General features: G+C 68.5%; 1 protein-coding gene across 1 annotated transcript; it reads right to left on the bottom strand.

Moving 5' to 3' along the window:
* Nucleotides 1–221: 221 nt before the first annotated feature.
* LOC141736752 (vasodilator-stimulated phosphoprotein-like) lies at nucleotides 222–14,384 on the bottom strand (the record flags this gene model as incomplete). The annotated part of the gene is given in 13 exon segments (XM_074571319.1): nucleotides 222–260; nucleotides 732–789; nucleotides 906–984; nucleotides 1,301–1,346; nucleotides 1,772–1,817; nucleotides 1,910–2,027; nucleotides 2,125–2,303; nucleotides 2,305–2,342; nucleotides 2,471–2,511; nucleotides 4,880–4,934; nucleotides 5,060–5,228; nucleotides 10,872–11,037; nucleotides 14,308–14,384. Coding segments are annotated over 13 exon segments (1,110 nt in total), but the record flags the coding sequence as incomplete, so codon positions are not given.
* Between the last annotated feature and the right edge of the window lie 2,732 nt (nucleotides 14,385–17,116).

Here is a 17,116-nt window from a genome sequence, read left to right as displayed (position 1 = left end):
CCCTCATTTTTGCTGTTGTTTCCCCCCCCCCCCCCCCCCCCCGAGAATAAAGAAAGGGGGTGGGGGTGGGGTGGGGGCACAGTGCGGGGGGTGGCGGTGGCCCACCCCCCCCCAGCCGGTAAGGCACAGCCTTAGTGAATTAAGGGGGGGTTGTGGGGGTGTGGGGGGGGTAAGTGGGGGGACCCTCCCCTCATATGGGGGGTGCTGTTGGGGGGGGGGGGTTTAGGGGGTGCTTCGCTTCCGCAGCTCCTGTACGAACACTGGGGGGGGGGGGGGGGGGAAAGGCATAATTGGGGGGGGGGTCACACAATTATGTCTCCCCCCCCTTTGCCCCATAACTCCCCCCTTGCCCCATAAGCCCCCCTCAATGCCCCATAAGCTGCCCCCAGTTGCCCCATAACCCCCCCTCAAATGCCCCCCCTTGCCCCATGGCTCCCCCCTTGCCCCATAAGCCCCCCCTCAGTGCCCCATATCCCCCCCAGTGCCCCGTAAGCCCCCCCCTCAGTGCCCCATACCCCCCCCCAGTGCCCCATAAGGCCCCCCCTAAATGTTCCCCCCTTGGCCCATGCCCCCCCCTTGCCCCATAAGCTCCCTTCAGTGCCCCATAACCCTCCCCCCCAACGCACCATAACCCCCCCTTGCCCCGTAACCCCCTCCAAATGCCCCCCCCCTTGCCCCATGGCCCCCCCTTGCCCCATGGCCCCCCGCCTTTGACCCATGGCCCCCCCCACCTTCGATGATCTCCTCCTTCATCTTCTGCAGCTCCCTCCGCACCTCCTCCAGCAGCTCCTGGGGGGGGGGGGGAAGGGGGGGGCACAGCATGAGGGGATTTGGGGACACACACCCCCCTCCAGGCCCCCCCCCCCACCCCCAGATTTCCCCCCTCCCCCCCAAAAACCCGGTACCTGTTTGATTCGCTCCAGGTCGGGCTCCTCAGTGGGGCCGGGGGGGTCGGGGGGGGCAGCCGGTACGGATGACTTCATCCTGGCGGTGGGGGGGGGGACACACAGAAATAAGTTGGGGGCCCCCCCCAAACCCTCTGCAGCCTCTGGACCCCCCCAAAATCTCCCTCCAGCCCCTGGACCCCCGCCAAAATCCCCTGGACCCGCCCTAAACCCCCCCTCCAGCCTTTTGACCCCCCCAAAACCCCCCCCCTCCAGTCCCCGGATCCCCCCCAAACCCCCTCCCTCCACTCCCCCAAACCCCCCCCCCGCAGACCCTGCCCCCCCCGCCCCAAACCCACCCTCCAGCCCCATAGACACACACCCCACACCCCCCTCCTCCAACCCCCCCATCCCACCTGGGCAGCGTGGAGCTGGCTTTCTCCCAGGGCCTCCGCAGGGTCTCTGTGGGGAGAGGAGGGCAGCGGCTGAGGCGGGGGGGGGGGCCCCAAAAATCCCCCTCCCCGCAAAAATCCCCCCCTTTCCCCTCCAGGAGCCCCCTAAAGGCTCCCCCCCCGCCCGCCGAACTACATTTCCCGGCATGCCCCGCCGCGGAGGCGGGCCGAGGGGCACGCTGGGAGTTGTAGTCCCTCCCCCCGCCGCGCTCACTCACCGGCGGGCTGCCCCGGGGTCCTAGTGCCCGCCTCCGCCTCCTCCTGCAGAGAGAGGGGTCGTGGCGGGGGGAGGGGGGGGGAAATGGCGACACGGGGGAGGGGGGGGGGGGTGATGAATGGTGACGTTGGGGGGAGAGGACACGGAGGGGGGGCACCCCCCAATGGAGGCCCCCCCACCCCAAAAAAGTGATATTTTGGTGGGGGGGGCAGACTCACGCTGGTGACATCTTCGTCCCTCTTTGGCTGCAGGGTGGCTTTCCTCTGGGGGGGGGGGGGGGGAAGGAGAGGGGTCAGGGGGGGCAAAGGGGTGCCCCCCCCCCTCATTTTTCACACATCCCCCCCCCCCATCCTCACCGTCGGGCCAGCATGGCGCTCATCTCCTCCATCAACCCCCCCCCGGCTCCCCCCCACCCCCACCCCGGGCGGCTTCACCCTTGGGGGGCGCAGGGGGGGCCCCCCCCGCTTCGTCCTGCTGGGGAAAAAAAAAGGGGGGGGGGTGATGCTGAGTGTCTGTCGTCCCCCCCCCCAGAATTATTCCCCCCCCCCCCCCTCAAATTTGTGCCCCTCACCTTGACTTTCCTGAGTTTGGCCCCCGCGATGGCGGCGGCGAAGCCGGAACCCCCCCCGGACCCCCCCCCAGAACCGGCCCCCCCCGGTAAAGGGGGAGCCGGGGGAACCCCCGTAGCTGGGGGGGGTCCCGGGGGGGGCGGCGGAGGCGGGGGCCCCGGGGTTGAAGGCGGGGGGCCAGGGGGTGGGGGGGGGCCTCCAGTGGGTGCAGCCTGGGTGCCTGGGTTGGGGGGAGAGAAAAAAAAGGGGGGTTTGGGGGGGGGGGGATGGGTCTGAAGGGCCCCCCCCCCGCATCAAAAGGGTTTGGGGGGGGGGGGGGGCGGGTTTGGGGGCCCCCCCGGCACCCACCTGCGGCCGCCACCCGGCGCTCGGGCTCCTCCGGCGCCTGCCTGGGGGGGGGGGGGGGGAGGAAGGGTCAGCACCCCCCCCACGGCACGGGACACCCCCCCCACCCCCCCATGGCATGGGACCTCCCCCCCCCCAGCACCCATGGCCCCCCCCCACGACATAGGGATCCCCTCCCCCCCCAGCACCCCTAATTTGGAGGTGCCCCCCCTCCCTCCCCAAGGACACGGGGACCCCCCCAGCACCCCCCCACCACGTTGCCCCCCCCCAGCACCCCTAATTTAGGGGGGGTGTCCCCCTCAGCACCCCCCCACCACGTTGCCCCCCCAGCACCCCTAATTTGGAGGTGGCCCCCCCTCCTCAGCACCCCACCACGGTGCCTCCCCCCCCCCAAGGACACGGGGACCCCCCCCCAGCATCCCCCCACCATGTTGCCCCCCCCAGCACCCTAATTTGGAGGTGTGTGTCCCCCCCAGCACCCCTAATTTGGGATCCCCCACCCCAGCACCCCCCCACCATGTTGCCCCCCCCCCCAGTACCCCTAATTTGGGGGGTGTCCCCCTCAGCACCCCCCCACCACGTTGCCCCCCCCCCCAGCACCCCTAATTTGGAGGTGCCCTCCCCCCCCCCAGCACCACACCACGGTGCCTCCCCCCCCTCCAAGGACACGGGGACCCCCCCCAGCATCCCCCCACCATGTTGCCCCCCCCAGCACCCCTAATTTGGAGGTGTGTGTCCCCCCCAGCACCCCTAATTTAGGGATCCCCCACCCCAGCACCCCCCCACCACGTTGCCCACCCCCAGCACCCTAATTTGGGGGGGTGTCCCCCTCAGCACCCCACCACCATGGTGCCACCCCCCCCCAGCACCCCTAATTTGGAGGTGGGGCCCCCCCCCAGCACCCCACCACGGTGCCTCCCCCCCCCAAGGACACGGGGACCCCCCACCCAGCATCCCCCCACCATGTTGGCCCCCCCCCAGTACCCCTAATTTGGGGGGTGTCTCCCTCAGCACCCCCCACCATGGTGCCACCCCCCCCAGCACCCCTAATTTGGAGGTGGCCCCCCCCCTCAGCACCCCACCACGGTGCCTCCCCCCCCCCAAGGACACGGGGACCCCCCCCCAGCACCCCCCCACCATGTTGCCCCCCCCAGCACCCCTAATTTGGGGATCCCCCACCCCAGCACCCCCCCACCACGTTGCCCCCCCCCCAGCACCCCTAATTTGGGGGGGGGGTCCCTCTCAGCACCCCCCCACCATGGTGCCACCCCCCCCAGCACCCCTAATTTGGAGGTGGGCCCTCCCCCCCCCAAAGGACACGGGGACCCCCCCCAGCACCCGCCCACCATGTTGCCCCCCCCCAGCACCCCTAATTTGGAGGTGGCCTCCCCCCCTCCAAGGACAAGGGACCCCCCCAGCATCCCCTCACCATGTTGCCCCCCCCCCAGCACCCCTAATTTGGGGGGGGTGTCCCCCCCAGCACCGCTAATTTGGGGATCCCCCACCCCAGCACCCCCCCACCATGTTGCCCCCCCCCCAGTACCCCTAATTTGGGGGGGGTGTCCCCCTCAGCACCCCCCCACCACGTTGCCCCCCCCCCAGCACCCCTAATTTGGAGGTGGGCCCCCCCCCCAGCACCCCACCACAGTGCCTCCCCCCCCCAGGGACACGGGGACCCCCCCAGCAACCCCCCACCATGTTGCCCCCCCCCAGCACCCCTAATTTGGAGGTGGGGCCTCCCCCCCCAAGGACAAGGGACCCCCCCAGCATCCCCCCACCATGTTGCCCCCCCCCCAGCACCCCTAATTTGGAGGTGTGTGTCCCCCCCAGCACCCCTAATTTGGGGATCCCCCACCCCAGCACCCCCCCACCATGTTGGCCCCCCCCAGTGCCCCTAATTTAGGGGGGGTGTCCCCCTCAGCACCCGCCCACCACATTGCCCCCCCCCCAGCACCCCTAATTTGGAGGTGTGTGTCCCCCCCAGCACCCCTAATTTGGGGATCCCCCACCCCAGCACCCCCCCACCACGTTGCCCCCCCCCCAGCACCCCTAATTTGGGGGGGGTGTCCCCCTCAGCACCCCCCCACCATGGTACCACCCCCCCCCAGCACCCCTAATTTGGAGGTGGGCCCCCCCCCCCCAGCACCCCACCACGGTGCCTCCCCCCCCCAAGGACAAGGGACCCCCCCACCATCCCCCCACCATGTTGCCCCCCCCCAGCACCCCTAATTTGGGGGGGTGTCCCCCTCAGCACCCCCCCACCATGGTGCCACCCCCCCCAGCACCCCTAATTTGGAGGTGTGTGTCCCCCCCAGCACCCCTAATTTGGGGATCCCCCACCCCAGCACCCCCCCACCATGTTGCCCCCCCCCCCCCAGCACCCCTAATTTGGGGGTGTCCCCCCCCCCACACCTCTCCGGCTGCTCGGCCTCCTCCGTCTCGGCGTCCGGCCATGACAGTGGGGTGCCTTGTTTTTTTTTGGGGGGGGGGGGAACGACACCCACAAATTGATTCCATGGGGGGGGCGTGGGGGGTGTCAAGCCCCCCCCCCCCCCCCCAAAAAAAAAAAAAAAAAAAACCCACAAAACTCACCCTCCTCCAGGGCCCGCAGCGCCCGCAGGACGGCGGCGGCGAAGCGGGCGGCCTCGGGGGGGGCGGCGAAGCTGAGCCCCCACAGCCGCCGCCCCTCCCGCCACTGGTGGAACTGGGGGGTGGCCTGGCCGTAACGCAGCCCCCGCCCCAGCGGGCAGTTCAGCACCACCTGGGGGGGGCGGGGGGAGGGGAACCGGTGGGTGGGGGGGGCACTGGGAGGGTACTGGGGAGGGTCTGGGAGGGTCCTGGGGGCACTGGGGAGGGTCTGGGAGGGTACTGGGGGCACTGGGAGGATACTGGGGAGGGTCTGGGAGGGTACTGGAGAGGGTCTAGGAGGGTACTGGGGACACTGGGGAGGGTCTAGGAGGGTACTGGGGGCACTGGGAGGGTACTGGGGAGGGTCTGGGAGGGTACTGGGGGCACTGGGAGGGCACTGGGGAGGGTCTGGGAGGGTACTGGGGGCACTGGGAGGGCACTGGGGAGGGTCTGGGAGGGTACTGGGGGCACTGGGAGGGTACAGGGGAGGGTCTGGGAGGGTATTGGGGGCACTGGGAGGGCACTGGGGAGGGTCTGGGAGGGTACTGAGGGCACTGGGAGGGTACTGGGGAGGGTCTGGGAGGGTCCTGGGGGAACTGGGAGGGTACTGGGGAGGGTCTGGGAGGGTACTGGGGGCACTGGGAGGATACTGGAGAGGGTCTAGGAGGGTACTGGGGGCACTGGGGAGGGTCTGGGAGGGTACTGGGGGCACTGGGAGGGTACTGGAGAGGGTCTGGGAGGGTCCTGGGGGAACTGGGAGGGTACTGGGGAGGGTCTGGGAGGGTACTGGGGGCACTGGGAGGATACTGGAGAGGGTCTAGGAGGGTACTGGGGGCACTGGGGAGGGTCTAGGAGGGTACTGGGGGCACTGGGAGGATACTGGAGAGGGTCTAGGAGGGTACTGGGGACACTGGGGAGGGTCTAGGAGGGTATTGGGGGCACTGGGAGGGTACTGGGGAGGGTCTGGGAGGGTCCTGGGGGCACTGGGAGGGTACTGGGGAGGGTCTGGGAGGGTACTGGGGGCACTGGGGAGGGTCTGGGAGGGTACTGGGGGCACTGGGAGGGTACTGGGGGCACTGGGAGGGTACTGGAGAGGGTCTAGGAGGGTACTGGGGACACTGGGGAGCGTCTAGGAGGGTATTGGGGGCACTGGGAGGGCACTGGGGAGGGTCTGGGAGGGTACTGGGGGCACTGGGAGGGTACTGGAGAGGGTCTAGGGGGGTCCTGGGGGCATTGGGGAGGGTCTGGGACAGTACTGGTGGCACTGGGAGGATACTGGAGAGGGTCTGGGAGGGTCCTGGGGGAACTGGGAGGGTACTGGGGAGGGTCTAGGAGGGCCCTGGGGGCACTGGGGAGGGTCTGGGAGGGTCCTGGGGGAACTGGGAGGGTACTGGGGAGGGTCTGGGAGGGTCCTGGGGTCACTGGGAGGGTACTGGGGAGGGTCTGGGAGGGTCCTGGGGGAACTGGGAGGGTACTGGGGAGGGTCTAGGAGGGCCCTGGGGGCACTGGGGAGGGTCTGGGAGGGTCCTGGGGGAAATGGGAGGGTACTGGGGAGGGTCTGCGAGGGTCCTGGGGTCACTGGGAGGGTACTGGGGAGGGTCTGGGAGGGTCCTGGGGGCACTGGGAGGGTACTGGGGAGGGTCTAGGAGGGTACTGGGGGCACTGGGGAGGGTCTGGGAGGGTATTGGGGGCACTGGGAGGGTACTGGGGAGGGTCTAGGAGGGTCCTGGGGTCACTGGGAGGGTACTGGGGAGGGTCTGGGAGGGTACTGGGGAAACTGGGAGGGTACTGGGGGCACTGGGAGGATACTGGAGAGGGTCTAGGAGGGTACTGGGGGCACTGGGGAGGGTCTGGGAGGGTATTGGGGGCACTGGGAGGGTACTGGGGAGGGTCTGGGAGGGTACTGGGGGCACTGGGAGGATACTGGAGAGGGTCTAGGAGGGTACTGGGGGCACTGGGGAGGGTCTGGGAGGGTACTGGGGGTACTGGGAGGGTACAGGGGAGGGTCTGGGAGGGTACTGGGGGCACTGGGAGGATACTGGAGAGGGTCTAGGAGGGTCCTGGGCGCACTGGGAGGATACTGGAGAGGGTCTAGGAGGGTACTGGGGACACTGGGGAGGGTCTAGGAGGGTATTGGGGGCACTGGGAGGGCACTGGGGAGGGTCTGGGAGGGTACTGGGGGCACTGGGAGGATACTGGAAAGGGTCTAGGAGGGTACTGGGGGCACTGGGAGGATACTGGAGAGGGTCTAGGAGGGTACTGGGGGCACTGGGGAGGGTCTGGGAGGGTATTGGGGGCACTGGGAGGGTACTGGGGAGGGTCTAGGAGGGTACTGGGGGCACTGGGAGGGTACTGGGGAGGGTCTGGGAGGGTACTGGGGGCACTGGGGAGGGTCTGGGAGGGTACTGGGGGCACTGGGAGGGTACTGGGGAGGGTCTGGGAGGGTACTGGGGGCACTGGGAGGATACTGGAGAGGGTCTAGGAGGGTACTGGGGGCACTGGGGAGGGTCTGGGAGGGTAATGGGATCACTGGGAGGCTACTGGGGAGGGTCTGGGAGGGTCCTGGGAGCACTGGGGAGGGTCTGGGACGGTACTGGGGGCACTGGGAGGGTACTGGGGAGGGTCTAGGAGGGTCCTGGGGGCACTGGGGAGGGTCTGGGAGGGTATTGGGGGCACTGGGAGGGTACTGGGGAGGGTCTGGGAGGGTACTGGGGGCACTGGGAGGATACTGGAGAGGGTCTAGGAGGGTACTGGGGGCACTGGGGAGGGTCTGGGAGGGTACTGGGGGCACTGGGAGGGTACTGGAGAGGGTCTAGGAGGGTACTGGGGACACTGGGGAGGGTCTGGGAGGGTACTGGGGGCACTGGGAGGGTACTGGGGAGGGTCTGGGAGGGTACTGGGGGCACTGGGAGGGTACTGGGGAGGGTCTAGGAGGGTCCTGGGGAAACTGGGAGGGTACTGGGGGCACTGGGAGGATACTGGAGAGGGTCTAGGAGGGTACTGGGGGCACTGGGGAGGGTCTGGGAGGGTATTGGGGGCACTGGGAGGGTACTGGGGAGGGTCTAGGAGGGTCCTGGGGTCACTGGGAGGGTACTGGGGAGGGTCTGGGAGGGTACTGGGGAAACTGGGAGGGTACTGGGGGCACTGGGGAGGGTCTGGGAGGGTATTGGGGGCACTGGGAGGGTACTGGGGAGGGTCTGGGAGGGTACTGGGGGCACTGGGAGGATACTGGAGAGGGTCTAGGAGGGTACTGGGGGCACTGGGGAGGGTCTGGGAGGGTACTGGGGGTACTGGGAGGGTACAGGGGAGGGTCTGGGAGGGTACTGGGGGCACTGGGAGGATACTGGAGAGGGTCTAGGAGGGTCCTGGGCGCACTGGGAGGATACTGGAGAGGGTCTAGGAGGGTACTGGGGACACTGGGGAGGGTCTAGGAGGGTATTGGGGGCACTGGGAGGGCACTAGGGAGGGTCTGGGAGGGTACTGGGGGCACTGGGAGGATACTGGAAAGGGTCTAGGAGGGTACTGGGGGCACTGGGAGGATACTGGAGAGGGTCTAGGAGGGTACTGGGGGCACTGGGGAGGGTCTGGGAGGGTACTGGGGGCACTGGGAGGGTACTGGGGAGGGTCTGGGAGGGTACTGGGGGCACTGGGGAGGGTCTGGGAGGGTACTGGGGGCACTGGGAGGGTACTGGTGAGGGTCTGGGAGGGTACTGGGGGCACTGGGAGGATACTGGAGAGGGTCTAGGAGGGTACTGGGGGCACTGGGGAGGGTCTGGGAGGGTAATGGGATCACTGGGAGGCTACTGGGGAGGGTCTGGGAGGGTCCTGGGAGCACTGGGGAGGGTCTGGGACGGTACTGGGGGCACTGGGAGGGTACTGGGGAGGGTCTAGGAGGGTCCTGGGGGCACTGGGGAGGGTCTGGGAGGGTATTGGGGGCACTGGGAGGGTACTGGGGAGGGTCTGGGAGGGTACTGGGGGCACTGGGAGGATACTGGAGAGGGTCTAGGAGGGTACTGGGGGCACTGGGGAGGGTCTGGGAGGGTACTGGGGGCACTGGGAGGGTACTGGAGAGGGTCTAGGAGGGTACTGGGGACACTGGGGAGGGTCTGGGAGGGTACTGGGGGCACTGGGAGGGTACTGGGGAGGGTCTGGGAGGGTACTGGGGGCACTGGGAGGGTACTGGGGAGGGTCTAGGAGGGTCCTGGGGAAACTGGGAGGGTACTGGGGGCACTGGGAGGATACTGGAGAGGGTCTAGGAGGGTACTGGGGGCACTGGGGAGGGTCTGGGAGGGTATTGGGGGCACTGGGAGGGTACTGGGGAGGGTCTGGGAGGGTACTGGGGGCACTGGGAGGATACTGGAGAGGGACTAGGAGGGTACTGGGGGCACTGGGGAGGGTCTGGGAGGGTACTGGGGGTACTGGGAGGGTACAGGGGAGGGTCTGGGAGGGTACTGGGGGCACTGGGAGGATACTGGAGAGGGTCTGGGAGGGTACTGGGGACACTGGGGAGGGTCTAGGAGGGTATTGGGGGCACTGGGAGGGCACTGGGGAGGGTCTGGGAGGGTACTGGGGGCACTGGGAGGATACTGGAGAGGGTCTAGGAGGGTACTGGGGACACTGGGGAGGGTCTGGGAGGGTACTGGGGGTACTGGGAGGGTACAGGGGAGGGTCTGGGAGGGTACTGGGGGCACTGGGAGGATACTGGAGAGGGTCTAGGAGGGTACTGGGGGCACTGGGGAGGGTCTGGGAGGGTACTGGGGGGGGAGGGTCTGGGAGGGTCCTGGGAGCACTGGGGAGGGTCTGGGAGGGTACTGAGGGCACTGGGAGGGTACTGGGGAGGGTCTAGGAGGGTCCTGGGGGAACTGGGAGGGTACTGGGGAGGGTCTGGGAGGGTACTGGGGGCACTGGGAGGATACTGGAGAGGATCTAGGAGGGTACTGGGGGCACTGGGGAGGGTCTGGGAGGGTATTGGGGGCACTGGGAGGGTACTGGGGAGGGTCTGGGAGGGTACTGGGGGCACTGGGAGGGTACTGGGGAGGGTCTGGGAGGGTACTGGGGGCACTGGGAGGGCACTGGGGAGGGTCTGGGAGGGTACTGGGGGCACTGGGAGGATACTGGAGAGGGTCTAGGAGGGTACTGGGGGCACTGGGGAGGGTCTGGGAGGGTACTGGGGGGGGAGGGTCTGGGAGGGTCCTGGGAGCACTGGGGAGGGTCTGGGAGGGTACTGAGGGCACTGGGAGGGTACTGGGGAGGGTCTGGGAGGGTCCTGGGGGAACTGGGAGGGTACTGGGGAGGGTCTGGGAGGATACTGGAGAGGATCTAGGAGGGTACTGGGGACACTGGGGAGGGTCTAGGAGGGTATTGGGGGCACTGGGAGGGCACTGGGGAGGGTCTGGGGAGGGTACTGGGGGCACTGGGAGGGTACTGGGGAGGGTCTGGGAGGGTCCTGGGGGCACTGGGGAGGGTCTGGGAGGGCACTGGGGGCACTGGGGCGGGTCTGGGAGGGTACTGGGGGCACTGGGAGGGCACTGGGAAGGCTCTAGGAGGGTACTGGGAGGGCACTGGGGAGGCCCTAACCCCCCTGCACCCATGGGTGCCCCATAGCTCCCCCCCTACCCCCCCCAACCCCGGTGTTCCCCCATGCTCCAAACCCCCCCCCCCCCAATTCCCCCCCCCCCCCCCAGCCCCAATTCCCCCCCCCCCAGCACCCATGGGTTGCCCCATGCTCCCCCTCCCACCCCCCCCCCCCAGCACCCATGGGTGCCCCCCACCCCACCTGCTGGTCGGGCTGCATCCTGCGCCCCACCAGGCGGAAGGCTCCGGGGCGGTGGTAGAGACAGACGCAGCTGGGGGTCTGGGGGCCCCCCCCGGCCCCCACCCACTGCTGCTGGCTCTCGTCGTACAGCAGCACCCAGGCCCGGGCGCTGCACAGCACCCTCTCGCTGCCGGGGGGGGGGCAACGGTGGGTGGGGACCCCCCCAACCCCCCCCAACCCCCCCCAACCCATAGAGATGACACCCCATGGCAGGGGGACACACCCCCCCCCCCGGTTCGGGCACCCCCTGGGTGCCGCACCCCCGCCCAGCTTGGGACCCCCCCCCCCCCCATCCCCCATGGGGTGCTGGACCCCCCCCCAGTTTGGGCACCCCAGGGTGCTGGGACCCCACCCAGTCTGAGGACACCCCCCCCCCCCCAAGCTTGGGGACCCCCAGGGTGCTGGGACCCCCCCCCCCCGGTTTGGGACCCCCCCCATGGGGTGGGACCTTATGGGTGCTGGGACCCGACCCCCCCCCGGTTTGGGACCCCCAGGGTGCTGGGACCCCACCCAGTCTGAGGACACCCCCCCCCCCCCAAGCTTGGGGACCCCCAGAGTGCTGGGACCCCCCCCCACCCCCGGTTTGGGACCCCCAGGGTGCTGGGACCCCCCCCATGGGGTGGGACCTTATGGGTGCTGGGACACCCCCCCCCCCCCGGTTTGGGACCCCCAGGGTGCTGGGACCCCACCCAGTCTGAGGACACCCCCCCCCCCCCCAAGCTTGGGGACCCCCAGGGTTCTGGGACACCCCTCCCCCCCCCCCGGTTTGGGACCCCCAGGGTGCTGGGACCCCACCCAGTATGAGGACACCCCCCCCCCCCCCCAAAGTTGGGGACCCCCCCCCATGGGGTGGGACCTTATGGGTGCTGGGACACCCCCCCCCCCCGGTTTGGGACCCCCAGGGTGCTGGGACCCCACCCAGTCTGAGGACACACACCCCCCCCCCCAAAGTTGGGGACCCCCCCCATGGGGTGGGACCTTATGGGTGCTGGGACCCGACCCCCCCCCGGTTTGGGACCCCCAGGGTGCTGGGACCCCCCCATGGGGTGGGACCTTATGGGTGGTGGGACCTTATGGGTGCTGGGACCCACCCCCCCCCCCCGGTTTGGGACCCCCAGGGTGCTGGGACCCCCCCCCCATGGGGTGAGACCCCCTGGGTGCCAGACCCCCCCCCCCCCCAATTTGGGGACCCCCCACCCCCCAATTTTGGGACACCCGTGGGGCACCCATAGGCGCTGCCCTCCCCCCCCCCCCACCCCCCCACCACCCAAACCACAAGGGCACCCCAACCCCCCCCCCCCCGCCCCCCCCCTTTTCCTTCCTCTTCTCACGGGGGGGCCCATCGCCGGGGCGGCTCCCGCTGCTCCCAGTTCCCCCAGTACCAGCTCCCAGTGCTCCCCAGTGCTCCCAGCACCAGCCCCCAGTGCTTCCCAGTGCTCCCAGTTCCCCCAGTAAGAGCTCCCGGTGCTTCCCAGTACTCCCCAGTGCTCCCAGTTCCCCCAGTACCAGCTCCCAGTGCTCCCCAGTTCTCCCAGTACCAGCTCCAGGGGCTTCCCGGTCCCCCCAGTGCTCCCAGTTCCCCCACTGCCAGCTCCCAGTGCTCCCCAGTTCCCCCAGTACCAGCTCCAGGGGCTTCCCGGTCCCCCCAGTACTCCCAGTTCCCCCAGTACCAGCTCCCGCTGCTCCCCAGTTCCCCCAGTACCAGCTCCAGGGGCTTCCCGGTCCCCCCAGTACTCCCAGTTCCCCCAGTACCAGCTCCCGCTGCTCCCCAGTTCCCCCAGTACCAGCTCCCAGTGCTTCCCAGTGCTCCCAATTCCCCCAGTAAGAGCTCCCGGTGCTCCTCAGTACTCCCAGTTCCCCCCTAGCGCCAGCTCCCGGTTCACCCCAGTTCCCCCAGTACCAGCTCCCAGTGCTTCCCAGTGCTCCCAGTTCCTCCAGTAAGAGCTCCCGGTGTTTCCCAGTGCTCCCAGTTCCCCCAGTAAGAGCTCCCGGTGCTCCCCAGTTCCCCCAGTACCAGCTCCCGGTGCTCCCCAGTTCCCCCAGTAACAGCTCACAATGCTTCCTGGTACTCCCAGTTCCCGCAGTAACAGCTCCCAGTGCTTCCCAGTGCTCCCAGTTCCCCCAGTAAGAGCTCCCGGTGCTTCCCAGTACTCCCCAGTGCTCCCAATTCCCCCAGTACCAGCTCCCGATGCTTCCCAGTATTCCCAGCGCTCCCAGTTCCCCCAGTAAGAGCTCCTGGTGCTCCCCAGTTCCCCCAGTACCAGCTCACAATGCTTCCTGGTACTCCCAGTGCTCCCAGTTCCCCCAGAAAGAGCTACGGGTGCTCCCCAGTCCCCCCCAGTACCAGCTCCCGGTGCTTCCCAGTGCTCCCCAGTTCTCCCAGTAGGAGCTCCCGGTGCTCCCCAGTTCCCCCAGTACCAGCTACCGGGACTTCCCCATACTCCCAGTTCCCCCAGTAAGAGCTCCCGTTGCTTCCCAGTTCTGCCAGTAGCAGCTCCCAGTGCTTCCCAGTGCTCCCAGTTAGCCCAGTAAGAGCTCCCGGCGCTCCCCAGTCCCCCCCAGTACCAGCTCCCAGTACTTCCCAGTAACAACTCCTGGGGCTTCCCGGTACTCCCAGTGCTCCCGGTTTCCCCCAGTGCCAGTTCCCGGTGCTCCCCAGTGCTCCCAGTAACAGCTCCCGGTGCTCTCGGTACCTTCCGGTACCACTTCCCGGTGCTCCCAGTGCTCCCAGTACCGGTTCCCGGTGCTCCCCAGTGCCAATTCCTGGTGCTCCCAGTGCTCCCAGTACCGGTTCCCGGTACTCCCCAGTGCTCCCGGTACCTTCCGGTACCACTTCCCGGTGCTCCCAGTGCTCCCCAGTACCGGTTCCCGGTGCTCCCAGTACCACTTCCCAGTGCTCCCCAGTGCCAATTCCCGCTGCTCCCGGTACCGATTCCCGGTGCTCCCCAGTGCTCCCAGTACCGGTTCCCAGTGCTCCCAGTGCTCCCGGTACCGGCTCACGGTGCTCCCCAGTGCTCCCGGTACCGGTTCCCAGTGCTCCCAGTACCGGTTCCCGGTGCTCGCCAGTGCTCCCGGTACCACTTCCCAGTGCTCCCCAGTGCTCCCGGTGCTCCCAGTACCGGTTCCCGGGGCTCCCCAGTGTTCCCGGTACCGGTTCCCCGTGCTCCCAGTACCGGTTCCCGGTGCTCCCAGTGCTCCCGGTACCGGTTCCCGGTCCTCCCCGGTGCCCCCGCTGCTCCCAGCACTCCTCAGTACCAGTTCCCGGTGTCCCCAATGCCCCCAGTACCGGTTCCCGGTGCTCCCCGTTACCCCCACTACCGGTTCCCGGTGGTCCCAGCGCCCCCCCCCACCCCGCTATTCCCGGTCTATTCCCGGTGCCCCCCCCCCGCCCGTTCACCTCATGCTGGCGGCGGCGACGCGCTGGGGCCGGGCCGGGCCCTTCCGGTAGCGGCGAGGGGGGGGGGGGGGCGAGCGCGGGGGGGGGGGGGGGGGAAGGACCGGCCGGTCCCGGCCCCGCGGCCCCGCCCGGCCCCGCCCGGCCCCGCCCCTCCCGCCAGACCACGCCCCCTCCGCCGCCAGGCCCCGCCCTCTCAGTCAAACCACGCCCCCTCCTCCGCCCCGGCCACGCCCCTCCCGGTAAAGGAGGCGGGGCGGCCCCCTCCCCTCTTAAAGGGGCAACGGCGGCGGGTGGGGTTCACCAAAGAGGGGAGGCGGCCCAGTACGCCCAGTGCCCACCCCCCGCCCGTTGTCACCCAAAGCGCTCCAGTTCCGGGGACTGGGGGGCACTGGGAGGCACTGGGGTGGGTCTAGGAGGGTACTGGGGGCACTGGGAGGGTACTGGGGAGGGTCTAGGAGGGTACTGGTGACACTAGGAGGGTACTGGGGGCTGATGGAAGTGTTGGGGGGGGCTCTGGCAGGGTACTGGGGGTGCTGGGAGGATGCTGGGGGTTGTGGGAATTATTGGTGGGGGACTCTGGCAAGGTACTGGGAGCACTGGGAGGCACTGGGGAGGGTCTAGGAGGGTAGTGGGGGCACTGGGAGGATACTGGGGAGGGCCTAGGAGGGTACTGGGGGCACTGGGGAGGGTCTAGGAGGGTACTGGTGGCACTGGAAGGGCACTGGTGGGCTCTGAGGTGATACTGGGGGCACTGGGAGGGTACTGGGGAGGGTCTAGGAGGGTACTGGTGGCACTGGGAGGGTACTGGGGAGGGTCTAGGAGGGTACTGGTGGCACTGGAAGGGCACTGGTGGGCTCTGAGGTGATACTGGGGGCACTGGGAGGGTACTGGGGAGGGTCTAGGAGGGTACTGGGGGCACTGGGAGGATACTGGGGGTTGTGGGAATTATTGGTGGGGGACTCTGGCGAGGTACTGGGAGGCACTGGGGAGGGTCTAGGAGGGTAGTGGGGGCGCTGGGAGGATACTGGGGAGGGCCTAGGAGGGTACTGGGGGCACTGGGGAGGGTCTGGGAGGGTACTGGTGGCACTGGAAAGGCACTGGTGGGCTCTGAGGTGATACTGGGGTCACTGGGAGGGTACTGGGGAGGGTCTAGGAGGGTACTGGTGGCACTGGGAGGGTACTGATGGGCTCTGAGGTGATACTGGGGGCACTGGGAGGGTACTGGGGAGGGTCTAGGAGGGTACTGGGGGCACTGGGAGGATACTGGGGGTTGTGGGATTTATTGGTGGGGGACTCTGACAAGGTACTGGGAGCACTGGGAGGCACTGGGGAGGGTCTAGGAGGGTAGTGGGGGCGCTGGGAGGATACTGGGGAGGGCCTAGGAGGGTACTGGGGGCACTGGGGAGGGTCTAGGAGGGTACTGGTGGCACTGGAAGGGCACTGGTGGGCTCTGAGGTGATACTGGGGGCACTGGGAGGGTACTGGGGAGGGTCTAGGAGGGTACTGGCGGCACTGGGAGGGTACTGGGGAGGGTCTAGGAGGGTACTGGCGGCACTGGAAGGGCACTGGTGGGCTCTGAGGTGATACTGGGGGCACTGGGAGGGTACTGGGGAGGGTCTAGGAGGGTACTGGGGGCGCTGGGAGGATACTGGGGGTTGTGGGATTTATTGGTAGGGGACTCTGACAAGGTACTGGGAGCACTGGGAGGCACTGGGGAGCGTCTAGGAGGGTACTGGGGGCACTGGGAGGTACTGGGGGGGGCTCTGGAAGAGCGGGCAGGGCCGGGGGGGGCCTCTGTTTGCACTGGGGGACTTAGACAGGTACTGGGCGGCACTGGGGCATACTGGGGGGGTGTTCTTGAAGGCACTGGGAGGCTCTGGAGGGTACTGGGGGATACTGGGGGGCTCCGGTGCCCGGTGTCGGTCCCCAGTATCCAGTCCCGGGTGTCAGTTCCCGGTTCCCAGTATCCCATTCCTGGTGTTGGTTCCCGGTATCCAGTCCCCGACGTCGGTCCCTGGTGTCGGTTCCCGGTATCCGGTGCCCGGTGTCGGTTCCCGGTGTCGGTTCCCGGTTCCCAGTATCCCATTCCCGGTGCCGGTTCCCGCTACCGGGTGCTCGATGTCAGTCCCTGATGTCGGTTCCCAGTGTTGGTTCCCGGTATCCGGTCCCCAATGTTGGTTCCTGGTGTCGGTTCCCGGTATCCGGTGCCCGCTTCCCGGTGTCGGTTCCCGATGTCGGTGCCCAATTTCCGGTATCCGGTCCCTGGTGTCGGTTCCCGGTGCCAGGTGCCCGGTGTCAGTTCCTGGTGTCGGTTCCCGGTTCCCAGTATCCCATTCCCGGTGCCGGTTCCCGGTACCAGGTGCCCGATGTCAGTCCCTGATGTCGGTTCCTGGTGTCGGTTCCCGGTATCCGGTGTCGGTTCCCGATGTCGGTGCCCGATTCCCAGTATCCGGTCCCTGGTGTCGGTTCCCGGTGCCAGGTGCCCGGTGTCAGTTCCTGGTGTCGGTTCCCGGTGTCGGTTCCCGGTTCCCAGTATCCCATTCCCGGTGCCGGTTCCCGGTACCAGGTGCCCGATGTCAGTCCCTGATGTCGGTTCCTGGTGTCGGTTCCCGGTATCCGGTGTCGGTTCCCGATGTCGGTGCCCGATTCCCGGTATCCAGTCCCTGGTGTCGGTTCCCGGTGCCAGGTGCCCGTTGTCAGTTCCTGGTGTCGGTTCCCGGTGTCGGTTCCCGGTTCCCAGTATCCCATTCCCGGTGCCGGTTCCCGGTACCAGGTGCCCGATGTCAGTCCCTGATGTCGGTCCCTGGTG

Source organism: Larus michahellis, unplaced genomic scaffold, assembly GCF_964199755.1.
Source record: "Larus michahellis unplaced genomic scaffold, bLarMic1.1 SCAFFOLD_393, whole genome shotgun sequence".
NCBI classification, from domain to species: domain Eukaryota; kingdom Metazoa; phylum Chordata; class Aves; order Charadriiformes; family Laridae; genus Larus; species Larus michahellis.
The sequence above is the reverse complement of the archived record's forward strand: the minus strand, read 5'-3'. Positions and strand labels throughout refer to the sequence as shown.